We start from the raw sequence: 26259 nt of genomic DNA, 5'->3' as shown, positions 1-26259 counted from the left end.
GAATGAGTCAAAAAAAATTTAAACATTCGTAAATTAATTAAACATTCGTAAATTAATTTAATATTTGATTTGATAAAAATTTATTTATGTTCGTTCAATACATATAATATCAATTAAATGAATAAGTTTGAATAACTCGTTAAATTAAACGGATAAATTTGAAAAGTGAAAACATATGTATTTAGTTCGTTAATGTTAATGAACAATATTTATGAATTTCATTCATTAATAAAATTCTTATCAACATGCTAAACAAATAAATAAACTTACAAAATCAAATAAATTTATATTATGAAGTTGAATAATCAACTAAATAAATTTAAATTTTAAAAGTTCAAACAATAAAAAATATTAAATTAAGAGTTTGATAATATGAACTAAACTCGAGCTCATCAAAAAATCAGGTTGAACAATCATTTCAATGATTGATTCATTTTAGATTCAACTTAATTTAACTTGATTATTTTATCAAATAAATTTGAATGGGGTAAAAATCAAATGAGCAGTTAAAAGAAATAGCAGATTGATGTCGCTTTTTCTACAAAAGTCAAATGAGCCTCCCATAAATTTATCTCAAAGATAACCTTCACCCAACACTGTTATATAAGCTAGCTACTAAATAACTTTTACAACATGTAGCGCTACAAAATTTAGAGTAATGATAAAGAGCATGAAAAGTTAGCATGAAAAGTTAACATGAAAGACACAAGGATTGGGTCCCACTTGCATGCAGGGGGGTTCCACTTCCATGTTTATGTCTTTCATACTGGCTTTTATGCTAGCTTTTCATGCTCTCTATCTTTACTCTTTATCTCAAAGATAACTTTCACCCACCCAACTGTTTATATAAGCTAGCTACTAAATAACTTTTACAACATGTAGCGCTACAACGTATAGAAGCTACCATTACCATTAGACGAGAGTTATTTTTAGGATAAAATTATTGGAGGGTCTTCCATCGGACTTTTTGAGAAAAAGAGATGTTGATTTGATGATTTATAAAATTTGAGGGATCCTTTTGATTTTTGTTCATTATATTTGAATATCACAAAGCTGATCTCATCATCCCCTATAAATCCCCCAGTCGTTTTAGTGCACTCGCCACAACGCTAGATTACAGCGCAGCAGCTAGTCTGCAGTTCTGCTGCTTCCTGCTACAGAGAGAGCTGAGGTAGGTAGAGAGCTCGATCGAGCTCAGCCATGGAACTGGAACGAGGTACTAATCGAATCAATTCCCCCTCCATTTGTCGCTCCATCCGCGCTTTTTCTTTTTAATTTTTCATCCGTTAATTTCCCCGGCCGGCGTAACGGCTCGCAGTGACGCTGCTGAGGGTGGTCGAGTCGGCCTCCGGGGCGTGGGAGTGGGCGTGGGCGGCGGAGGTGGCGGCCTGGGGGGTGGTGCGGGCGTGGGTGGTGGTGCCGGCGCTGAGGGCGGCAGTGTCGATGTGCCTGGTGATGTCGCTGGCGGTGCTGGTGGAGAAGGCGTCGATGGCGCTCGTAACCGGGTACGCCAAGCTCTTCCGCCGCCGCCCCGACAAGATCTACAAGTGCGACCCATTGGTCGCCGACGAGGAGACCGGCTCCGGCGCCTTCCCCGGCGTCCTGGTCCAGATCCCGATGTACAACGAAAGAGAGGTCTGCGCATTAATTTTTCTCACATTCCAATTACAAAACCTCTTGTCAAACAACATCCTGCTACTCGACGTACTCTTCTTTCTGAAAAACAAAAATTTCTTCCGATCGAACTCCATTGGTCACGAGCTTGTCCTTTGTATTCGCCTTATGGTAATTAGTTTGCAGATTCCTGAATGTAACAGGAACAGGAACAGCAAGTAGAATATATATATTATCCAAAATCATCCAAAACGTGCCTAATTTCTTATACTGTTACTGTTTTAACTTTGAATATTTTGATGATTAATTCTAGGGTTTAGCGTTTGTTTAAGATTGGAGGATGGACTGGAATTTGGATACGTAATGGTTTTTAACTTTAGTGCAGGTATATCAGCTGTCGATCGGGGCGGCCTGCAACTTGTTGTGGCCGGAGGATCGAATCATCATCCAAGTGCTCGACGATTCCACTGATCCAGTCGTCAAGGTTAACAATTTTTATTTATTTATTACTAATTTAAATAACCAAATAAATAAAATAAAATAAAATAAATCGGAATGACAACTGACAAATCAGCGGAGCCGACAATAATCGACAAAAATACAGTATGGACGTCTGTTTGGACATGTGGATTCGGAATTTGTTCCTTTGTCGTTGTGTTATGGTTGGCGGCTGGCAGGCCCCAGGCGGTGTCGGACTCTGATTGGCCCTCCAGATAATTATAATTAATTTAAAAATAAATTTTGCACAAAATTTCTAAAATTTTTTTGATTAATCATAATGGAAAAAATAAATATAATTTCGATAATTTACAGGAACTGGTGAGGAAGGAGTGCGAGATGTGGGCGAAGAAGGGGAAGAACATCCGGTACGAGACGAGGGCGAACAGGAACGGGTACAAAGCCGGCGCGTTGAAGGTGGGGATGACCTACGGCTACGTCTCCACCTGCGAGTTCGTCGCCATGTTCGACGCCGACTTCCAGCCCGCCCCCGACTTCCTCCACCGCACCCTCCCCTTCCTCGTCCACAACCCAAAGATTGCCCTCGTCCAATCTCGGTGGAAATTCGGTACTATACTGATCTCCACAGTGATCACTTTTCTGAACTTGAAGTTCGATTCGATGAGATTCAGCGTCGATATATCGACGAAATGCAGTGAATGCTTCGGAGTGCTTGATGACGAGAATGCAGGAGATGTCCATGGATTTTCACTTCAAGGTGGAGCAGGAGTCCGGCTCCACGGCTTGCAGATTCTTCGGTTACAATGGTAGATTAATTAATGAGAATATCATTAAATTTCTCCTTTTTTCCCCCCTTCCTTTCTGTAATTAAACTGATAGCAGGAAGGAAATGTTGTTGGATGAACAGGAACCGCTGGTGTTTGGAGAATTAAAGCGATCGAGGATGCCGGAGGTTGGCAAGATCGAACCACAGTAGAAGATATGGATTTAGCAGTGAGGGCAGGTCTAGCAGGGTGGAAATTTGTATACCTTGGGGACGTCAAGGTGTGTCATTGATTAATTATATTCTTCTATCATTATCTAAAGTTCTAATTTTCTTCTGCAGGAATTTAACACGAAAGATTCAACTCTAGTAGACTAAGTAATAGGTTAACTAGCTAGTCGTTATAGAACAAATTAAAATGGCGAGAATTTGAGAACTTTTGGCAATTTTAAAATTTGAAAGGAATTTCAAAGAAGGAATTAAGTAAAATTAGGGTGGTTTGGCTTGCTAATTATATGTGTTCCCTAATCTTGTTGCTAGGTCGACAGTGAGCTACCAAGCACCTTCAAAGCGTATCGATATCAACAGCATCGTTGGTCATGTGGGCCGGCGAATCTATTCCGGAAATTATTCTGGAGTGTTTTAACTTCCAAGGTCAGTGCTATATATATTCTTGATTCATTCTGGAGTGTTTTAACTTCCAAGGTCAGTGCTATATTATATATTCTTGATTCATTCTGGAGCTAGTGTTTTAACTTCCAAGGTCAGTGCTATATATATTCTTGATTCTCTCGAGAAAAAGATTTGGTATGGTCAGTTCATGATATTTTTTTTTTGTCTCTTTTAAAAAATGCAGCAAGTTTCCATTCGGATGAAATTCTACGTCATCTACAACTTCTTCATTGCAAGAAGGATCATATCCCACTTCATGACGTTCCTTTTATATTGCGTGATTGTCCCTGCCTCAGTGTTCTTCCCGGAAGTTGACATCCCTGCTTGGGGAGTCATTTACGTCCCCACGGCAATTACTCTCATCAATTCAATTGGAACTCCAAGGTTTGTATTATTATAAAATAACTGAATTTCTAAATATTAATTAATGGTATATATTTAGACGACTCATGGTTTACTGTTGCAGTTCCTTCCATTTGGTAATTTTCTGGGTGTTATTCGAGAACGTCATGTCTCTCCATCGATGCAAAGCGGTCTTCATCGGCTTATTTGAAGCAGGCAGCAGCGTCAACGAGTGGGTCGTCACTGAGAAATTAGGCGACAAGTTGAAGGCCCGATCCAATTCCTTACCCTCCGAAGAACTCAAATTTAAGATCAAAGACAGGTATATTAATTAATTAATTCCATCCTGATTTTCTTTCCCCCCTAATGTTATACTAATGCAGTACTGTTTTCTTTTTCATTTACAGATTTAGTTTGATGGAAATTTCGGTTGGCATATACCTAATGGTTTGTGCATGGTACGACTTAAAGTTCGGCAACGATGTATTCTACATTTACCTATTCCCTCAGGCTATTACATTCATTATTATGGGCTTCGGCTACGTGGGCACCATAATTCCTGCTCGCAAATAACTCAACCGAGAAAGGCTGAAATCGACTGTAGTTCGCAGTTCAATGTGCTACATTAAGTTATTTGTTTGATTATTTAGACGCATGCATGTGTTTATTTTTTCTTTATGTAAGTAGCTTCGGATGCAAGGTTGCCATTGAAGCAATCCTACATATGTTTTGTGGAAGAAAATAAGATTGTTTGTTGAAGAATTGGTTGTGGTTTAAAAGAAACTCATGAGTTCTTTTAAATCCTCATCTGCCATGAAAACAATTGCGCAAGAAATACTTGTTAAAATGTACGTGATAATATTCATTAACTTAACATCTATACGACAGATTTAAGTTAAATTGTTGTGATAAATACAAAAACCCATACAAATGTTGTTATATATTTATTATTTAGCTTGTATGGTAAATCAAACAAAATAAAAAGTTTCACCATTTAAGTGATATATGATTATTTAATTACAAGTCTCCATAGGCAGAATTAAACGTAAAACTCGTCCATAACGGCAGAATTCATTTGACTTAATTCTTTAGAAAAGAATAATTGTAAATAAAAAAAATAAAAGGGAAGAAAAGTGCCAGAAAGTTTTGACTGAAACGATGCCGCCATGGAAAATTATGATCTACATAGTTATTTTGGTATGTTAAGTCTGAATCAATCAAGATCATTAACATCAAACTGGAAAATTATAATATCTTGATAAATCTATAAATGCATAATGTGTGCATAAAATCAATGATTGAATTTAATATATTTTAATTTTCTCAATAATTTAGTTGGATATTTGAGTTCCTGTTATCAGTTTTGTCGTGCGCCAAGGGAAGGGGTGGGTTTATGACAAATGTGCATGTGATTAGACAGAGTTGAGAACGACTCACAAACTGGTTTGGTATGACCTAACCAACTCTGAATTATATTGTAACAGACTTATTGCATTTTAGTTTCAAAAAATATAAAAATGGAATATAAAGAAAGAAAGAAATTAAGAAAATTCTAAGTTCATACATCATTAATTCATCCCACTAAATACAAAGAAAGATATATAAATGCAACATCATTGGACTGAAGGGAGCTCCTACTCGAAATCATCAGGCAACGAATCTAAAAATCTCATCATCGTCCCCTCCATGTCTGGATCGATATCCAGATCATCCAAGTCCGATGGATCGAACTTCAAAGAGTCAAACGGGCTGATAGCCGGAGATAGGACTGGAGTTGGAACAGGAGCCGGAGTAGGAACCGGACCTGGAGCCGGAGCAGGAACCGTATCTGGAACTGGTACAGGAGCCGGAGCAGAAGCCGGAGCAGGAACCGTATCTACGAATGTATCTGGAACTGGTACAGGAGCCGGAGCGAGTGCCGGAGCAGGATATATGAGTGAAAGAAAAGAATGAGGAATGGGGATGCCCATTCTTTGCATGCTCTCGGCGTAATTCTGCATCACTGTCATTTTGACCCGGGGATCAAAATAGCCAGCGACGATCTCCGGCATAGGAATATCATCCTGTGACTGTGAACATGGATAGGGTTGCATCTTAGCCATGCTCGGGGGATCCAAAACAGGAACAGGCTCATGGGGAATATGAACTCGCTTAGGTTTCTTCTTCTTCATGCAGTTCCAAAAATTTTTTATTTCATTATCCGTGCGACCAGGCAACTGCAAAAAATTTATAACGCTAGTTAGTTTGCATTCAGATTGTAATGTGGAAATGACTAGTTAGTTTGCATTCAGATTGTATTGTGGAAATGACTATATATTTAATTATATCAGATAATAAGAAACGACTTTGTACGAACGATGGAATGATCGATCACTTACGTGTGTCGCGATCTTAGCCCACTTGTTTCCCATGTTGGCTTGAAGTTGAACGATCAGTTGTTCTTCTTCAGGTGTAATCGGACCTTTCTTCAGATTGGGTTTCAGATGATCGAGCCATCGCAATCGACAGCTTTTGCCGGATCGATCGAGTCCGGTGGCTTTGGCGATGGCATTCCAATTTCGCTCACCGTGTTCCTTGACGTAATGGAACAGAACTGCATCTTCTGCCTCTGTCCAATGACGCTTTTTCTCCATCGGAAATAACTCCTGAACAGCAAGAATCTTACAAGTCTTAGATGAAAAAACACAACCAGACAAATAAATTAAAATGGACAAATCATTATGCAAGAAAGAAGGAACGATGAGGCCGCAGTTCAGGACGATGCATACCTAGCGAAAAAGGAAAGATCGCCGCAGGACTGACAGATGCCGAGGAAGCGAAGATGCGTAGTGAAGAAAAGGCGTCGGTAGGTGAAGTTTTTATAGCCGTACGTCAAAAATCCTGAGATTGCGGCGCCAAAGTTCAAGATTTTATTTTTTTAAATGATTATTATTGATTGATAGTGACTGCTGAGACATTAACAGTGAAGTGATGAATTAAAATACTTTTTTATTTTTTAATATCTAATTACAAATAAAAAATGAAACAAAATTAATAAAACATAAAGATAAAATAAAACAAAATTTTAATTATTTTGCCAAATATTTTTTATTGATAAATTTAAATTTTTAAAATTTATATTAAATTAATATTATTTATCTTTTTAATTTATTTATATATATATATTTTTACAAAAAATAGAATTTTTAAATCGTAAATCTTGATCAAAATTCATATATAAATATCATTGATAAAATAATTAACATTTTATTTCACTTTTTCGTATTTTCTTAGGAAAACTAAAAATAAACAATTATTTTTAAAATTTTAATTTTTATTAAAATTTTTGTGTTTTATATATTTTTATTAAGAGAGTACATCGATTTTGATGGTGTTTTAAATAAAAAAAGACAGCGTCCATCAACCTTTTGATTTTTTTTCTTAACAACCTGTATTAAATCTTATAATTCTACTTTGCTAAGAATGAGATAACTTATCAACCAACTCGTGATCATCATCATTTTACTACCCTAGTGTAGAATTTTATGCCCAGTTTACTTGGAGATGCGGAAAAAGAAACCGTGGAAAGTTTTCCTTTGCATGCATGCATCCGTTGTTTACTTTTATAAATTTTTAAGGAAGGATAGAAACTTTATCCATCAGCGGATCATTTTCAACCCAAAAGTTATCACCCCGAAATCGGGCGGAACGCGACGGACGGACGGACAAAAAAAAATAAAAAAAAATTCTCTCGTTGGCGGACGTGGAACGCTGACGTGGCCGACGAATATCCAAACAGACTTCCAGAGTTGCCGCAGCCGACGGCGAGTTCCGAGACGTGGCCGGCGACTGCGATCGCGAGAAGGCGGCGAGGCGGTACTCGACGAGGCGGGCCAAGGCAGAGGAGGAGCGGGAAGCGCCGACGGCCGTCGAGTCTCCGACGAGAGTCTGCACCGATTTCGGCACTTCGGAGACGCTGCTGTGGCGGAGCGGCCCTTCCGGAGTCTGCACTAGTCGACGGCGAAGAAGATGAGAAGAAAACCCTAGCCGCGCGGCCGCGGCTCTTGCTTCCCTTTCCCTCTCCGCTTCGCGCGGCCGCCAGCTCTTTTCTCTGCTCGCGCGCAGGAGAAATAGGGCAGTCGAACCCCAGGCAGAGAGCGAAGGCAAGGGTCCTTCATCCCCTGTTTTGCTCCATTCTCGCCGCGCCATAGGAGGGAGGAAGCCTGAGCCGATGCTTCCTTCGGAACGCCGGCGATCGTGATCTATTTTTTTCCCTCTTGAGGTTTTCCGCTTTTCCTCTCCCTCCTCTCCCTCCGTTTACTCTGTAATCCTTCGGATATTCTTTCTCTCCCCCTCGAGATTTATTTTCCCTAAAAATTCCTTTCTTTTCTTCATCCGCTCAACCAAGTAAACATAGCATTAATGTGGAATCAAATAAGTTTAAAATTAAGCCATATTCTCCCTCGTGAAGAATGATCATCATCATTCTTCACGATGGAGAATGCCCGGAAATATTGGTAAAACAAATATAAAAATTATTTGTTAAAGAAAATTGTTTGTATACCAAATTAATTCGCTCTAAAAATTCAAAAAATGCAGCTGGAAATTGGAATTTACTTTTATTTATAAAAAAAGAATTGAAGCATCTTTTTTTTTGGTTGCTCTTATTCAATCTAAACAATTCGGGTCGGATTTCGTTTCTCGACACCCAACCCGTCTTATCGTTGGCTAATCCTAGCCGTTGATCCCTGTGCTTCCGCTCTCACTAACCTATAAACTTGTAGGGTTTGCAGGCGGAGCCGCCGACGCACTTCCAAGGTTTCCTCGGCACTAGATCTCCTCGTCCGTCAGGCATAATGGCGGAGCAGGTAGGAACCACTTGTCTGCTTTCATTTCTTAAGCTTTCCGTAGTTCGTTCTGGTCGTCTTTGTCTTTCTTGTCGTTCATCATTTTCTGTTGGAAGACCTCGAGCTCGTTCTAAGACAATTTGAAATTTCTTACATGGTGTAATGGTGTCAAGGTCCAATTTTTTAGAGTTTTGAAACCCTTGATGTTTGTTTTATGTGAATTTGCTAAACCTTGTGGATCTTAGGACTTGAGTTCCCCTTGGTATTGTATTTGCAATTGCGTAAAACTTTTCATTTGAGATATGTTCATGCTTTAGAGTATTCTTTATCTAGAGTTACAAACTATCAAATTTCTGGGCTTTCCGTTTTGATTGATAACGGTTATCGAATTAGGAGGTTTTAGTCTAAAGAATGTTGCCCTAGACTCGTAAGGAATTATATCATGTTGGCTGACTGTCGCTTTGCTTTAAATAAATCTTGAACAGACCGAGAAGGCCTTCCTTAAGCAGCCGAAAGTGTTCCTTAGGTGAGATAGTGAATTTTGTAAAGCACTGAATTTTTTTGTTGGGGGTAACTAATATAGTCAATAATGCAGTTCGAAGAAATCTGGAAAGGGTAAGAAGCCAGGTAAGGGTGGCAATAGATTTTGGAAGAACATTGGGCTAGGGTTCAAGACACCGAGAGAAGCCATTGAAGGTGAGAGCTATGATTTATGCTATTTGTTATATTGTTATGTTTTGATCATTTGATTCTTATATTGTTTTATTTGGGTGGATATTATTATTATTATTGTAAATGCTCCTGTTATCGTCCAATGAGCTAATGACTGTTCTAAGGATTATAAAAAATGGTGTTATTCGTAGATTCCATAAAGCAGTTTGAAGTTAATATTTATCCTGATACTTTACACTTTACAATTAAGTGCAATGGTATCACAATGACCTAGTTTGTCATGCCTTAGATGGAAGAAATGCAGAAATTATGGATTTGCTCAAAACTTTATCTGCTGAGAGATGTATGCTCTAGTGTTCCTTCTAGTAGAAAATTATAGGCAAACAGTTAATCAGAAAATGATTGGCAAAAAATGATTTCAATTTATGGAAACTAATGTTTTGTTGTTACATGCTAAAAGTTGATGAAGTTCAATATCACCTTGATTTTTATAAAAAAATCTTTGTGCAAGGTGTGTGCATATATGCCATGTAGTTTTTCATATGCTATACTCAAATTCAAGAATTTACAACTTTTAAACAGTAGTTTAGTATTGTGTTCCAGTGCCAAGGACAAAAAGTTCACTAGTATATGGTGCTTCTATGTTAGCTTGTTTAATTGTACAGAAGTTAGGGTTCCTCAATGACACTTGCTGATACAAGTCATTAATCATGCTGGTATTGCTATGAAGCAACTTTGTTTTTCCTTTGTTGAAGGGACTTATATTGATAAGAAATGCCCATTCACTGGAACTGTGTCAATTAGAGGCCGCATTTTGGCCGGCACATGCCATAGTGCCAAAATGAACAGAACCATTATTGTCAGGAGAAACTATCTTCACTACGTGAAGAAATATCAAAGGTACATGACTGTTTTACCATTGATTCCATCTGATAGAATGTGAACTTGACTTGCAATTTTCATTTACAAGGTATGAGAAGAGGCATTCCAACATCCCAGCACATATTTCTCCTTGTTTCCGAGTTAAGGAGGGTGACCATGTTATTATCGGGCAGTGCAGGTGAATTCTACTTCCCCTCTCTGGAATGCAGGCTAGTTATTAGAGCTCTATCAGAGCTAAGTTAAGGCAGCAACTCTTTTGCATGTTTAATGTGTTCATAACCTATCCTGGGGGATAAATGTTTTAGATGAATTTTACTTCCCCCTCTCTGCAATGCAGCTAATTATTGAAACTCTTTCAAAGCAGAGTAAAGGTAGCAACTCTTCACCTATTTAATGTGTTCATCATTTATCCTGGGGGACATATGTTTTAGGACTCGTTTCATCACCACGTTTTAATCTTTTGTCAACTAGATACATGTTCATCACATTCAATTTCATCCTCCTGTTCAGGCCCTTGTCCAAGACCGTAAGGTTCAACGTGCTGAAAGTCATTCCTGCTGGATCTACTAGTGGTGGGGGCAAGAAGGCTTTTGTAGCTGCTTGAGACGGCTATTTTTGGAAGTGAAGATGCTGCAGCTGAAAAGATTTATGTTACAGAGCTACTAGATTGTTTCAGAGCTTTGTGCAAGAATTTTAGTTGTCATTTTGATATGTATTCTCCAATTGATTGAATTGGTCTGGCAGTTTGATTCTGCATTAAACTGCCTAGCCAGTAGATTATTTGTGTTTAACAAGCAACTAGTTGAGCCAGCATTAATTGTAGCTCCTCAAAAACAATATTATTGCTTACATATTGCGTCATAAGTTGGTTTAACAATTGTTGATGATGAAAATTAAAAAGTAAAATATGAATATACTCTTATATAAGTATCAAAATAAATACAATGATCTTATATAAGCATTAATTGATTTGCAAAGAACTATATACCGAAGATCAAGTGGCATATTAAACAGATGAAAGATTAAGATATAAATGTGTGTGTGTGTTCTGTTTTTACGCAAATGTGGATGCTTGTTTCATTGGAGGAGATTCCGTTGTCGACTTGAAAACATCAATTTTGATTAGTTGTAATCGAACGTGGTCCTCCATTTGATATTTCCACACACTCAATAATATGCGACCCAACTACAATGAACGAGGACAAGTGATAGTCGATAATACGGCCAAAACGAGCATAGGCAACTTAGACAAAGGCAAGTTCAAGGTCAATTAGATAAGTATAAACAAGGCTAATATATAAACGAATATTATAGCACGAAGAGGAAGAGTAATTTTAAAAATAGAGATAAGACTTCTTCAGTATGAAATAAAAAAAAAGTATTTTTTGGACGAAGAAAATATGCTAAGATATTATTTTAATATTTTTAAAAAAGATGCATTCTCTGAAGAAAACAATAATATTTCAGCCAAAAAAAAAAATAACCTGAGGAGTTTTATCAAATACCTTGTCTCAGATATCAGCAAATTAAAGCTCTGTAAATTTACCTATAATTTTTATTCATGTAGAGGATTGTTGAAAAATTAATTTTGATAACCAATAAATTAAATAGTGATAGGACAGTTATTTCACAAGTAAACCATCATAAACCAATTTCTAATATATAATTAAGGGTTGATCCAATATAATCGGACAAAAGTTTTAGCTCGCACATAAGCTGAGTTCGTGGCTGGATTCATATGAATGCTAATTGCATACTTCATGAGTATGTAGTATAATTTTTTTAATTTTAATTTTTACTTTATTTAGTTTAAACACTATATCGTAAATCCTGAATCCTAAATAATATACTTTAAATTCTAAAAAAATTATTATTATATATATAATAATGTGGCAACGTCCATCTCCAAGTTAGCTAGCTGTCCCTTGATTAAAGACATTAGCTGTCCCTCCACTCTTATTAATACCTCTCGACTTATTTATTTTTCTTTAAAATGTTGTAGTTAAATTAGGCCTTGAGAAGGAAGGCAGGATTTATCCTTTCTATAAAGTCGATCTCCAACAAATTAATCTTACTTCTTTGTCACTTAAAGGCACATCCATTTATTTGAATGGATATCAAAACTACTCAAGATCAAAATAGAGGAGAAAGAAAGATTATTCTCTAAGATCCAAAAAGCTCTCACTCACGTGGTTATGGAAAGATATGGGGCAATTAGGCAGACCATTATATTAGGCAACAAGAGATCGATGGGTTAATGCACATTAATATTCCCATATCGTACAAAGGCTACCAACCAGACTTAAGTAGCTTCCATAGAAGCATAAAGGAGACTTTTTTTGGGGCAGGGAGTTGTTGATTCTGATAGCTGCGAGTTGACTGTTCGTTAAAAGATTGATATGGTTTACCTGTCGGTTAGGTGGTTTACCTTCGGTTAGCTGAAATGATTGAGAAAGCATCAGCAGGTTGCTTCTTCTTCTATATCCATTTGCTAGCTAGCTGTGAGATTATAAAAGAGATACAGGGCAAAGAAGCAAGCATATCATATATTGTGGTCTTTAATTTCTTCTTCTTCTCCTCTCTTAGTCATCTCTATCCTCTTCCAGTTCCAATTTGCTCGATCGGTAATTTGAGGAGGAAATCAGGTGTAGTTTTGGTTTTGGCCGGCGGCCATGGCGATGCCTTTAGAATTCGCAGCGTACGTAGTTTGCATGGTGTGGAGTGCCGTCGGAGACTGGGTGTCGTGGTGCCTCTCGGCCGCCGACGCGATCGCCGGCGCCGCCAGGTTCGGAGATTTCAGCCGCTTCCTGATTGTTTGATTCTTTCTTCTTCCCTTCTGAATTCGATCTCCTCCTTGCCGTCCACAGTTGGGCATGCAAAAGGGTTCAATTTATTTGTGTATGTAAGAAGATCAGAGTATCGTCCAAGTGTTGAATTGGATCGATAAATTAAGACGTGAAACAGAGCACTGAATTTCCAGTTTTATTCTCAGTCTCGTCTGATTTGTTCTTAGATTTTCTCATGTCATCGAAAAAATAGGAGAAATATTGAAATATATCGATGAATTAATGGCGACAGGACCATTTTTTTTGTTTTAATTTTTACAAGCAATGATCAATATGTAATTTCCTGTTGTCAATTTTCTCAAACAAAAAGGATTTGAAAAGAACTATATATCGAAGATCAAGTGACATATTAAACACATGAAAGATAGCCGTTCGGGTGGATCCAAGATTGATTATGGGAGCGATTGTATAAAACTATTGGGATGATGAATTTTACCTTTTACTAAAATATATGTGTTTTTAAATGTGAATATTTATCTCGTTGGAGGATATTTGTTATGTTTTTATTAAGAATCAAAAGGGCATATTTTGATGTTTTAGATCCACACAACTTCAAAATATTTCTTATTTAAAATTTAAAATTTGATCTTAATGGTCATATAATTTAAATCATAGAAACAGGATCTTTCTTTAAAATCTAAGTCGATAAGAATTTCATACATCGGATTATCTTTTTTTTTATTCCTACTGCAAATTTCTTCTAATTAGAAGCTTTGTTATATAAGATCTCTTCTAATGTCATGCTCTTTAATTTGGCAAAATAGATGAGCTCGAATTATCAATAAAATTAGATGATAAAAAATATTTTATTTAAATTGGAAGGCCGATTGTAGACTAAGAACATTTACCTTTTCCTCACTTTCTCCAACAGGAAGTGGATGGGAAAGAAATTATTATTATTTATTTAAATTCAAAGGCCACTTGTTGATTAAGAAAATAAAATAAAATTTATTTTTAAAAAAATATTCTGTTGATTTTACAAAGTTGGAGACAAATAATTAATAAAATACAAATCGTTCGCTGTCACGATGACTGTGTCAGATAAGGCAGAAGATATAACTCACCTAAACCAAAATAAAACCCCACAACCTTTCTTTTTTAAATAATAATAATAATAATAATAATAACAATGCGACAAAAAGAAACATCATAATCGCTCATCATTTCAATGCCTAATTAGTATTAATTATCACTAATAATTTTTTAAAAAAAATTATTAGTGATAATATTTGTTTCTAAGAAGAGGGGGAAATTTCATTTCACGGTTTTTTGACCGCCACCTGGCGTTGTTGATTTGTGGGCGTCGTGGCTTATGTGGCGATGACGTCGCTGTCTTTTCTATTTATATCGCCAACTGGCACTGTGTGCGTCCAGAACCGACACCGATGCACGAAATCTGACACGCTGCACAAAAGCCACCGCCCACGACTCCTTTTCTCGGATATCAAGGAGATCTAAAACGTCCGGGCATTTTACAAAGGAGCCCTAGCAATTATAAAAAGTACCCCCTGAAATTATCTTTCATAAAAAGGCATCAAAATTTGTTAATTCCGTAGGACTACTAGTTTTTCTTTCCATACGCGAGCTTATTTTGTACTTTGCAACAAGTTTTAATGATAGAAGGATGAAAAATAATTTTTAAAAAATATATATATATTTTTAAATCAATAATATAATTATCCTCGTATTTCTTCTTTTATTTTAGGCTATATATATATATATATATATATATAAACAGATAAATCACTTTTTAAGTATGGAATTAAAAAATAAATTAAAATATTTTTAGTATGAAAAATATATCATGGTGTTATTTTAATATTTTAAAAAAGGGGTATTTTTTAACAAAATAATAATAATACAGCCAGAAGTAAGCTGGAAAAAAGATACGATGAGGGTTTTTATCAAATACCTTTCTTTTTAAGGGTTTTCTCAGATATCAGGAAATTAAAGCTCTGTAGACTCTGAGTTGTGCTCTGAACCCAATCAAAGGAAGAAAAAAGTTCTATAAATGAGCTCCATGGTTTGATCGCCTCTCATCTTCCTCGATCAGTGGTAGGCCTTGTTCTTCCCAAAGCCAAGAGAAGGTTTGACCATGGCGACGCTCACTGTTCCCGAGCCAGTTCCTTCCCCAGCTGAGGACGCCGATAGCATCCACAAGGCCGTCCATGGTATTCACTTTGTCTCAACGTGATGTGTTTGTCGATTTGAATCCGTCTTGGTTTGATTGCTATTTTGTTCTGTGGGTGAATATATAGCAGTAGCACACGGGTGTATGCAGATCTAATGCTTGGTCATTTGTCTGTGAGTTCAAGATGACTTTTTTTTTAACGCCGATCAGAAATCTGTAGCAGTAGCACACAGTTGTATGCAGATCTAGTGCTTGTATCATTCCTCTATGAGTTTAAGATTACTTTTTTTTTTGAACACCGATCAGAAATAAATAGAGAGGTTTCATCTTTCTAAGAGATATGATCTTGTTATCTCTGATAGTTAATTCAAGAAAGGTGATACTTTTGTGATCATAACGCGGACCAAGGAAGAAGTTTTCAAGAAATGAGTTTTTTTTTAAATTTAATGGAAGTTACCCTTCATCACTAAGACAGTCTAATCAGGTAAATAATTGTTTTGGTCTCTGAAATTGCTTTCTTCTTGTCCAATTGATTTACATAGATTTCCCTTTTTATTGGTTTGACTACTCTTTTTTCTTCTAATAATTGATAGAAGATTGATTTTTCAAACCTTTGATAATGTGATATTCCATAAAGAAACTCACAAAAGAGGAGCACAAAGATTATAGTCTTCATTTCCATGTGTTGTTTATGTTTCCTAGTGTTGTTATGTTCTTCGGAAATCTGCTTGTAAGAGTTTGCAAAAGTAGTTTGGAATAGCATATATAAGTACATGAAGAAATAGTGAAGCAAAATATGTCTAAGCTAAATGGCCTTAACTGCGACATCTACATGTGTCAGGATGGGGAACTCACGAGAAGACACTGATCGAAATTTTAACACATAGAGATGCCACTCAAAGAAAGCTGATTCAGTTGGCTTATGAGGAATTGTACAATGAGAGTCTCACCAAAAGGCTCGAGTCGGAACTGAAAGGAAACTTTGAGGTAGTTATTTTTCTCAACCTTTATTGTCCAATGAATGTTTTTATCTATAGGGGCAACATCATTCACAGTTTATAAATGTGAAGAGATCGACGTGAACTTAGATATGACATTAAACGATACTATTACTTTTGTAAGTACATAATTAGTGGTAGATTGTTAGGACTTGTGGTTTGTTGTGCGATGATATGCTGATGTACACTATCACATTCTGGTGGTGTATCTGATTATATTTGATTCTTCAGAAAGCTGTATACCGCTGGAATTTTGAGCCGGTCGAGAGAGAGGCCGTGATGGCATATATTGCTTTGAAGAAGAGTTTCAATTTCCATGTGATCATAGAAATTGCATGCGTCAACTCACCAGATGAGCTTCTAGCTGTGAAAAAGGCGTATCAAGCTACATATCGGCGCTCTCTGGAAGAAGATGTTGCTGCTCACAGTGTTGGAGATTTGCGCAGGGTATGTTTCTCTGAAAACATGACTACTATCTGCTATGAAGTTGCAGGGTTCTGAAGTTTCACTTTGCAGCTATTGGTTGCCCTTGTAAGCACGTACCGCTACGACGGAGAGGATATTGATGTGAAGTTAGCGAAATCAGAAGCCAAAATTTTGCAAGAGCGTATAAAGGATAATGAACTGAACCATGACGAAATCATAAGAATCTTGGGTACTAGAAGCAAGGCACAGATTTATGCTACTTTCAATAGCTATAGAGAAGAATATGGTACTTCGATTGAAGAGGTATCAATTGAATCTTGAACTTCAATCGCTGGTAGCTGAAATTATTCTAGGGAACTAATTCTTTTTATACTTTGATCAGGCTTTGGCAGGTGAATCTACAGATGAATTTGCAGTGGCACTCCGAGCAGCGGTTGCTTGCATCATCGATCCCCACTTGTACTTTGTTGAGGTGAAACAGATTAACCATGAGTTCTTACTCGGCGTTATGTGCATCGTTTTTCTTGTGTGACAACTTAGTTGTTTTGTGAGTTTCAGCTCCTTGATGCTGCTCTCGAGAAATCAGACGAAGACACACTGACTCGCATTATCGTCCTGCACGCCGAGAAAGATCTTGGGGAGATCAAAGACAAGTTTCATAAGCGGAAGAATGTTCCCCTTGAACATGCAGTGGCTAAAAAGACTTCTGGGGACTATGAGGCCTTTCTCCTCGCTTTATTGGGTGACTGATCGATCACCAAATGCGTCTGTCTTCGACAACTCTGCTCTTTCAGTGTTCTTGTGGGTCGAGTTTTGCCTTCAGACGTTGCTTGTGCTTGAGGCAAACTTTCTTTATCAGCATCTGTCTAGTGCTTGAAGAGCTTGGTTTGGTTTGCTAAATAATTTGGCATGTTTGCTGTTTGTCGCCTATGTTGTTGAGATGTTGCATGAACTAGCTCGATATAAAGAATAAATCAAATGAAATGATAACATACCAATGGGCGTTTCTAGTAGGAAGAGCATCCAAACCTGAACAAGTGCAAAGTGCAGGCTACACAGGAACAGCTGAAGCATGCTCTGGAAAAACAAATTCATACATCAGAATAACTTGGGAGAAAACTCCATCAAGAAAATATCATCACCTTCAGAAATGGCAGGCAATCAAATAAGATGCAAAAAAATAAGCATATATATATTTATTCACAATTGGTTTGTAAGACACATTTTTTCTTTTCCTGTTTTTTTTTTACAATAATAATTCACACTGAGAACGTTGATCCCATTTATATTTACGGCAGACGGAAATTGTAGTTTTCACCAAGCTAAATGTTGAGCAACATGAAGAGTTTGTTCACCACCATAGGCTAATGTAACATGTATTATACAATCTGTAATACGATCAAACTAGGCATTAGCTCGTTAGCTCAGCCTTATCTTCCACCATCTCCCAATCATCATCAGAATGCTCCTTTTTATCGATGCAGTAAGCCTCCTCGTCAATCGTGATAGTTTTCTCATTTAGCACAGAATGATGCATGCCTCCAGACAAGATATTCTTCTCAGAAGTGGAGCATTTTGAGGTCTTGTTAGGCATGCATCCATCGACACTATCTTGCAGTAACAAAACATCCTTGAAAGCATCAAATATTTCTCCACTGTGAACAGTGTAATAGTATTAGATTGTGCATTTTTTATTGTAAGATGCTAGAAAAAACAACATAGCGTACGACTGTAGAGTAATTGGTAAAACCAAAAGGTACACAGAGATCACAATTGCTGACTAATAGAACTATATATGCTATCAAAGAATAATTTATTTCTACAACTAGACAGACTTACTATAGGTTATCCAGAGTGCGACCGCGGTCCATCAAGAAATCCCTCAACTGCAACATACGAAATTACGATACTTCTAAATGAATCAGTCACAAATAAATCTCAGATTCTCTACATGAACATTCTCAAATTTTATTAGAATATTTGATAAGCACATTTTTATCTCCAGGATATCTACTTAACCATTCATAAAGACATTGGTATATAACAGAATAATAAGGAATGCAATAATTAAAAACCCTCTACATTGAAGTATGTTACATTTTAACAAAAAAAAAAGGGAAAAATGAATGAACCTGCAGCACAAACTATGAATCTGCTCTAGTTATTTTAAAACTATTAACAAATTCAATTCAGATTCAAATTTGCTATATGATATCATATAACTTTAATGACTTTAATAATCAATAAGTATAATCAGATTAGCAACCAAACAACAACTATTCAAATTAAGGAATATCAGGTTAGAGATAATATTAGCAATACTAATAATATAAATTAGAAATAATATTCATGATTCCTTGTGAGATTCATAATTCCAAGGTGTTTCTTGTATACTTCAGACAAATGCCACGTCTTGATGAATCTTGGATGGGATACTGCAAATCTGACCATCTAGATTAAATTGGCCAAGCATTGTAACCAGGTATCATGCCGGTGTTCTCTGCATTTAGTGAATATATTAAACATGCAATTAATCATTAATCCAAAGTTCCTAATTACCTTGGAATTCTTCTCTGCTTCCTTCTGGATCTGGCTTGCTTCTTTTGCTAAGCTATCCATGATGCCCTCTTGCTCATTTAGAATCTTGTGAACCAAGATTTCCTTTGCAAGCTTCTCCTTCTCGACCTCTGCTTGTTTTTCCTTGGCAGCCACTAATTGGGCATCTAGAGTTTGATGAATCTGTTACAGTTCGAAGTTGATATTAGAAAGAAAACATACTAATTCAAAGGAGCATTTTACATTTTCTCTTGTATATATATATATATATATATATGTGGATCTTTTAAACTGAATCCAAAAGGACAAAGGATCATTTGATGTCCAGTCAGTGTGCAAACTGCCAAACAGAAGGTTCTAAAGGTAGCAAAAAACAAGGAAAGAACTTAGGTTACATGTTAGCATATTACAAATAGCCAGCACTATATATTAACCAAAGGGAAAAAAAATGAAACAACTAATGCTTCTGTGCCTGATACAAGGAACAATAGTCAGACATAATAAAAGCAATTATCATTCACATATTAGCAATCACTAAGTTTGAACAAATTAAAAAAAAATCTTGTACACCTATTTTTCAACACCAAAACCCATTGTAATCCAGTGCAAAGATATCTCGCTAAGGTTTAAAATCTCCTGAGCTGTGGATTCAGTTGCTGGTTGGAATGAAACTGTTTTGTGCCATTTCAGTCATGCCAACAAATGGTGTTGGCCTCTCCAATGGGGAGGAGGAAGAAGAGGCTTACCTAGAGGAGGCATCACTGACACTGGAGAAATGTGAGTTACAACACGTCTTGGTGTCTCCCTTGCATGCTAGTGCTAGAGGAAGCTTAATTAGAATTTTGGCAAATGGGAGGAGCTGGCACGTAGCTTCTCGTAACAAAGGATTAATGATCTGTAGCTTCTCGTGAGAAAGGATGAATGATTCAGAGATTTTCGCAATGAACAATTCAAAGCTTCGTGTAGAAGACGACAACAAAGGATTGAGCAATGCCAAAGAAAAATTGAGTGATTCGGAGGGTCGAAGCTTCTCATGATGACAGCAGCCACTAAGTTTCTCACATAATAAGGATTTCAGAGCTTCTCGCATGCTGGTCAATAGTCAAAATGAAAATTTTGTCTACACAACTCAAATCACTGCATGCCTCAGTGGGAGCTAGGCATTTCTAATGTGTGCTCTTTGTAATTTCCTGTTTGCATCAGTTTTATTTCAACAAGATCACATGTAGTTGCGCTAGATCCGATAATGTACGAGCTGTTGTTAATGTACCTGATATCTATTTCATGAACAGGTTCAGCTTGGATCATTTAACATACTTAAAAATTGTCCACAGTTTACTAGACATCAAGGGATGGATAAATTTTGCAGCTAACTAATAAACTGCCACTAAATTGGAAGTTACAACAATTCTAATGCCAGAGAGACCACTGTGCTAGCAAAGAAATTAATACAGTTAGGAATTTGCCAAATAAATGGAATTCACTTTTTTCTGTACAGCAGCATAAATTAAAATACAATCAGAAAATGAACTACAAATGAATCATAATTAGATTCCATAATTTGATTATCATGAGATTTAGGTTTTTTTGCTTTCCTAGGGACTCAATGTCAGTTTATCTGATTCTACTTATTGTTATCATGTTTTTCACTATCTTTAGAATAATTAATCATTGGAAATAATAAATGAAAGAGAAAGGTGGCATTGGCATACAAAAACAGGGTGTTAAATCAATGTTGACGCTCCTCTAAAATTTGTAGAGAATTCCAATAGTTTGATAAAGACAACATGGGTAACAGTAAAATATATTGGCAAGCAAATTTTTTATGCTTATCCATAGGAAGCAATAATGGTTGGAGACTAGAAATCGATGTATACGACAAAATATGGTATAACATAAAGTTGACTAACAATTATTTCTCACCTTGTGTACAATAGAAAGGTACTTTTCTGTTTCACCTGAAATGAGATTAAGCTGAGATAGAAGCTCTGAACTTTGATATGCTAGAGTAAATTTTTCAGCTCGGATATCCTCAGCTTTCTGCTAAAAATGGGTAAGTGTGAGAGCCTACCTTATTGTCAAACTAGAGTAAGCACAGTGCGCATGAAAGACAACCTTGTCATTTGTGGCCCTTGCACATGTTATCATGTGACTTAGCTCCTCCACCTTTTTCAATACATCTTGATGGGCAGTGGAGGCTTCTCTTTCAGCTAGCAAAGCTCTCTCTTTATGAAGCTTTACTTCTCTCAACATCTCATTTGACAAATTCAGAGCAGATACCAATGTTTTCTGCAATGATGGTTGATCAGCAAAAGGCAACTGTTTTTATGAAATTATGAAATGTATGCTTTATGAGAAATCAAATTGTTTCTTTTCCTTTTAATCTCCAAATAAAAGTTATTGTCCTTAAATGATGCATGAACATCTCCATCCAACATTTATAATACAGAGATGCTGATAACTTGGGTATTTGATTAAGCAATCTTTCTTTCTTTTTTGACCAATCGCCTTCAGGAAGGAGAATCAATCCCAATTGTATGCGCGCCTTCCTTTACAAAGATTAATGTGAACGTAGTAAATTTCCTTTTGTTTCACTTGCCCTAGCATTACTGACTCAAGTACCCTACAAGATTTCAAATATAGCATTATATTTTTTCCCCCAAGACCTCAATACATTAACCATGACTTAGATTATCATGTTCCACAAAAAATGTTTAATTAAACATGCTGTTAAATCAACAGTTGAATAGCTAGTCCAGGTATGACAAGTATGCTTAGAGTAAACTGAAATTAACCCCAAAAGGAGAACATCTTACAAAAGAAAAACTTGGATTCAATATTCAAACAGACTAAACAAGTTGTTCTTTTGTCTGTGTTATAAAAAAAATATTACAATCGGTGATAAAAATGATCTATGGTTTAAAAACAAAACTATGAACCTTTGAGAACAGGTTCACAGGGATAAAACAAATGGTCGGGATCAAAATAGTATATCATCAAATGGGTCCATACAAGTTAGTAGAGTAACAAAGCAAGATGGGTATTATCTGGTTTTGAATATTTACTAAATTTAGATTATATTAACAATTCATTATTTCTGCAACAACAATATGCAACTTAGGGCATCCAAAACTGGACTAACAATACTGATCTAGTGTTGAGATAATATAATAATGGTACCTGAATGGTCTAAGCATGGGCAAATTGGACTTGGATTCTTGAACTTTATTTTTTCCTTAGATAAGACCAACAATGTCAATCCCAAGCCTAGATAAAAAAAAAATACTAAGCATTGCATTAGATTTGGGGACAATACAAACACAGACAAAATCTGAGCATGAATTTTAACCACGTGGAGTTCCATAATAGAGTAAGATTCATGTAGCTATGTAAAAACAATGCCAAGACCTTGTAAACATGAATCTTGGCCATATAAAACTATGGTGGTAGCCCAAATAGTTTGGATTCATGGCTTCTTGTTGTTGTTGCTGATTGTGTTCTTATATTAATAACCACAGTTTGGAATGTAAATAGAGATTTTCATAGCACTTTATTAAGCATAAATATCCACCAATATGCTCAGATGAAATGATTAAAGATACATGCGAGGATATCTTTATTCATGTTACATCACTAGAAAGATTTTTTAAAGAACAAAAGAAAATTGTATTTGGATAAATGAGAATGAAATTAGAAGAATGATAAGTGAATAAATCCAAAGTGTAGCACCATACTTTGCACGTTACCTACCTTTTTGTTTTGAGCTGCAAGAACAACACCATTAAGGAAGTCTATGTTGAAAGTATCTTCTCCTACTGTAGCTACCTTTGCTTGGAGCTCATCAATAGCAGATAAATTCTTATTGTCACAAGGCAACACACCAACAACATTCACACTTAGGTGCTCAGATTCTTGTACATCAAAATCCTTTGGGGGACAATGGACTGTTTTTAACTCCTGAGATTCTACAGAAAAGATCTTGGGAAATTTCATGAGTTGATGGGAATTTCTTAACATTGGCAAAAGCAGCAGGCAGTGAATTAGTATCTTCACAGCTGGATTTATCTTTGATTTTCACCTCACAATTGTCTGATCCAAATGACTGTTCTTCATAATGCATAAAGCAACTGTTTAAATCTTTCTTCGGTTCTGGTTCATGTTCAGTTGCATCTTGGATGTGTTGAAAGGCTCCAGATGAAACTACTGGTGTGCATTCTGGAGCTCTTATAGTGCCATCCATATTTGTGTTGAAATGTTCATCAACACTAGCATCCAGAAAATGCTTGGTCCCAAAGTTCTGCAAAAAGTCTGCTTCTGATGACTTAACTATTTGATTCAGTTCTCTGTCCAGCATTTCATCCTTGTATAGAATATGAGAATAATTTATAGAGAATAAGTCGAGTGAGTGTAAATCTGCATGAGCATTACTTTTATGCTCGACCATTTTTGCTTCCAACACTTCATCCATTGGGAGGGTGTTAACATCAGAAGAATTACCAAAGAGTATTACATCCAAGGAGTGCATATCTGGTTGAGTATTATTGCTGTGCTTAGTAACAAGATCCATTTCCAGTACTACAGTATTTGGTTCGGAAAGTGGTGATGAGTGCTTAGTAACAAGATCCATTTCCAACTCAGATTTTGGTTTACAAAGTAGAAGATTTTTGGTTTCTTCAACAGTGTCACAATGACAATTCAACTCATCGGCACCTTCAACATGTGAGCGCCCACCAACTTCTTTATAATGAAAAAAAAAAGCTTTAGAAGTCAGCAAAAGAGCAACAAAATAGAACGAGGAAGAGCCACAATGATAGCACAATGTAGATGTGCCTCTTTAAGTTCTTCTCGCTCGTGAAATGAAAAGAGTAACACCTACGATTTGGTGGCTGCCCAGCATCAAAAGCAATACAAGGATCATAAGGTGGTTCCGTTGGTTCATCTATGATCGGTAAGACATCAGTCAGAACGAACTCCACTGCACCATCAACATCTTGAAAAAATTCTACTGCAACGGCCCTAAGTATCCGAAGATCAATCTGTGGTGCAACAAAATATCGACTGAAAACAAAATTGCCAAGAAATACACTTCAACTAGCAAATCGTCACAAAGCAAATACACCAGATGAGTTCGTTAAGCCAGACTACGAAGACCTCAATACAATATCCACGGCAAAGCGAAAATTTTTCGTAGCCTAAAAACAGGATATAATCGTTAGGTTGACTGCAAACGTCTTCTCACCTGAGGGAAGACATCTTGCAGCACACGAAGCACTGATTTGAGAGTCATGATTTCTGCATACGAACAATTGGGGGCTAAATTAATTGAAATCGACGGGCTCCGATCATCACCGGGCGATCGAAAGGGGAAAACTAACCAGCGGAAATCGTTAGATCCAGAAGACAGGGAAGATAATCGAGATTGGGGATAACCTGGCGGCGTTGAGCGACTTCTGCTTTGCTTTTTCCTTTTTTGGATAATCCTCGACGACAAATGGATTCAATTTGTTTTGTTCGGTTTATCGACGGAGAGGAGGTAAAGAGAGAAAAATAAATAAATAAATAAATAAATTTTCTTTTCTATATTAAATAGACTACGATATAAATACGAAACACACAGTTTGTTCACCACACAGCAAGTAAAATAAATAATATTTTTTGGCTCAATTGAAAAATAATAAGAGATTAAGACAATTTTATTTAAAATTTTTATTTTATTTTTATTCAAATTCGGTGCAAATCGATTAATTGAACCTCATCCAAATCGTTTTACTCCTATCATAAATCCATATATCAAAATCGTTATGCTTTATAATTTTTTTATTTTATAAAATTTTAAGAATCTAATTATTTAACTGCAAATAGAAAAAAGGAAAAATAATCACAAAACTCTGTATGAAACAGACAATGAATCAATGATAATTTTTTTTGATAATTTATCTATAAATAATTAATCCAGATCATATATACTTTAAATAGAGATCGATCTAGAATATTCATCCAAATTCAAACTCTATAAATAATTATTATTATTAATCTTTTCTCAACAAAATAAAATTTAATGAACTAACTAGACACCCCATACATAACTAACACATTAGAGGAATGCATGGCTTTATGAAACACCAACAAACTAACAACATTGTTAACACAATAGAGCTTGCATTAGTAGAATAAAAATCAAATCAAATATAAAATTAATAATATCATATTAAACCTAAAATTATAGTCAACTCAAGAATCATATGAGATTATCAAGCGATGATGATTATCAATTCCAGAACAAATCCAAAAGCTCTAGCAACCCTTCGTCTAGCGGCCAACATCCTAGATTTTTCATTTCATTAGAAGAAAATGCCCTATAGTGCGCCATAGTTGGGAATTGAACAATGAATGTTTGGTCCAGGGTTAGTTTTTATCCTCTTATATAAAGTTATGGATTCGTGCTAATTGACACTCTGATTAAATTTTTGAAAACAAAATCTACACGACTAGAAAAACCTTGAATTTAAAACTTTAAAGCATTGTAAGACTAAGAAGCACTATAGAAACTTACAATACTTAGATTGAATTCCATGAGACCTGTCTAAGGATTTAAATTCTAAAAAGTAAGACATGAAGTAGAAGAAGAGAGTAAAAAAAATAGACATATGATATACAATCCTTGAGAAAACAAAATATACACGACTACTAGAAAAACCTTGAATTTGAAAAGATTTATGTATATATGTCACAGATCGATCGAGCTACTTGATTGTTTTAGAGTTTTTTGCAAGAATTGTATTTTTGAATTGTTATTTTGATATGATATTCTAGAATTGATCGATCAATTGGTCTGACAATTTGATATAATTCTGCATTAAATTAACTTCAATTCTATTCTATGTGAAATCAACGACATTTTATTAAGGAGTTTTTTGTGATCGTCTAAATTTATCTATATTTTTAATTTTAGAATTTTAATTAAAAAAGATACAAAATAAAGTTAATAAAAATTAAAAATAAAAAACTGTTTTTTATTTTTAATATTTAATTATAAGAAAACAAGAAAAAGTGGAATAAAATTAATAAAAGG

At 35.9% G+C, this 26259-nt stretch overlaps 3 protein-coding genes and 1 pseudogene across 4 annotated transcripts; 3 read left to right on the top strand and 1 right to left on the bottom strand.

The window, feature by feature from the left end:
* The first annotated feature begins 1200 nt into the window (after positions 1 to 1200).
* On the top strand, positions 1201 to 4423 carry LOC141815335 (glucomannan 4-beta-mannosyltransferase 1-like). Of its 2 annotated transcripts, XM_074703276.1 has the most exons (10): positions 1201 to 1216; positions 1319 to 1635; positions 2000 to 2098; positions 2428 to 2680; positions 2769 to 2879; positions 2981 to 3117; positions 3377 to 3490; positions 3693 to 3892; positions 3975 to 4172; positions 4258 to 4423. In XM_074703276.1, the coding sequence occupies exons 1-10, from the start codon at positions 1201 to 1203 to the stop codon at positions 4421 to 4423; spliced, it is 1611 nt and encodes a 536-aa protein (XP_074559377.1). The 2 variants fall into 2 exon arrangements, with proteins under 2 accessions (XP_074559377.1, XP_074559378.1); XM_074703277.1 differs by lacking the exon at positions 1201 to 1216 and having other exon boundaries at positions 1429 to 1635; positions 4234 to 4423.
* Positions 4424 to 8629: 4206 nt separating this feature from the next.
* On the top strand, positions 8630 to 11079 carry LOC141815339 (small ribosomal subunit protein uS17-like). The gene is made up of 6 exons (XM_074703280.1): positions 8630 to 8697; positions 9162 to 9202; positions 9272 to 9372; positions 10104 to 10248; positions 10319 to 10408; positions 10741 to 11079. The coding sequence occupies exons 1-6, from the start codon at positions 8686 to 8688 to the stop codon at positions 10832 to 10834; spliced, it is 483 nt and encodes a 160-aa protein (XP_074559381.1). The 5' UTR covers positions 8630 to 8685; the 3' UTR covers positions 10835 to 11079.
* Positions 11080 to 15083: 4004 nt separating this feature from the next.
* On the top strand, positions 15084 to 17556 carry LOC141815338 (annexin-like protein RJ4). The gene is made up of 6 exons (XM_074703279.1): positions 15084 to 15247; positions 16049 to 16194; positions 16437 to 16652; positions 16722 to 16934; positions 17014 to 17103; positions 17190 to 17556. The coding sequence occupies exons 1-6, from the start codon at positions 15172 to 15174 to the stop codon at positions 17379 to 17381; spliced, it is 933 nt and encodes a 310-aa protein (XP_074559380.1). The 5' UTR covers positions 15084 to 15171; the 3' UTR covers positions 17382 to 17556.
* Positions 17557 to 17894: 338 nt separating this feature from the next.
* Positions 17895 to 24688, bottom strand: LOC141815333 (uncharacterized; annotated as a pseudogene).
* Positions 24689 to 26259: the final 1571 nt, after the last annotated feature.

This window comes from Curcuma longa, chromosome 21 (genome assembly GCF_044706935.1).
Source record: "Curcuma longa cultivar G26 ecotype Majalengka, Jawa Barat chromosome 21, ITB_CL_G26_1.1, whole genome shotgun sequence".
NCBI lineage: Eukaryota > Viridiplantae > Streptophyta > Magnoliopsida > Zingiberales > Zingiberaceae > Curcuma > Curcuma longa.
This window is presented reverse-complemented; position numbering and strand designations above follow the sequence as displayed.

Bases quoted from the DNA above. Each gene is read 5' to 3' on its own strand.
- LOC141815335 (XM_074703276.1), top strand. The intron at 1,636-1,999 runs GTCTGCGCATTA...ACTTTAGTGCAG, and splicing joins CGATGTACAACGAAAGAGAG to GTATATCAGCTGTCGATCGG. The intron at 2,099-2,427 runs GTTAACAATTTT...GATAATTTACAG, and splicing joins CCACTGATCCAGTCGTCAAG to GAACTGGTGAGGAAGGAGTG.
- LOC141815339 (XM_074703280.1), top strand. The intron at 9,373-10,103 runs GTGAGAGCTATG...CCTTTGTTGAAG, and splicing joins ACCGAGAGAAGCCATTGAAG to GGACTTATATTGATAAGAAA. The intron at 10,409-10,740 runs GTGAATTCTACT...CCTCCTGTTCAG, and splicing joins GTTATTATCGGGCAGTGCAG to GCCCTTGTCCAAGACCGTAA.
- LOC141815338 (XM_074703279.1), top strand. From the start codon at position 15,172: ATGGCGACGCTCACTGTTCCCGAGCCAGTTCCTTCCCCAGCTGAGGAC. The intron at 16,653-16,721 runs GTATGTTTCTCT...TTCACTTTGCAG, and splicing joins GTGTTGGAGATTTGCGCAGG to CTATTGGTTGCCCTTGTAAG. The intron at 17,104-17,189 runs GTGAAACAGATT...TGTGAGTTTCAG, and splicing joins CCCACTTGTACTTTGTTGAG to CTCCTTGATGCTGCTCTCGA.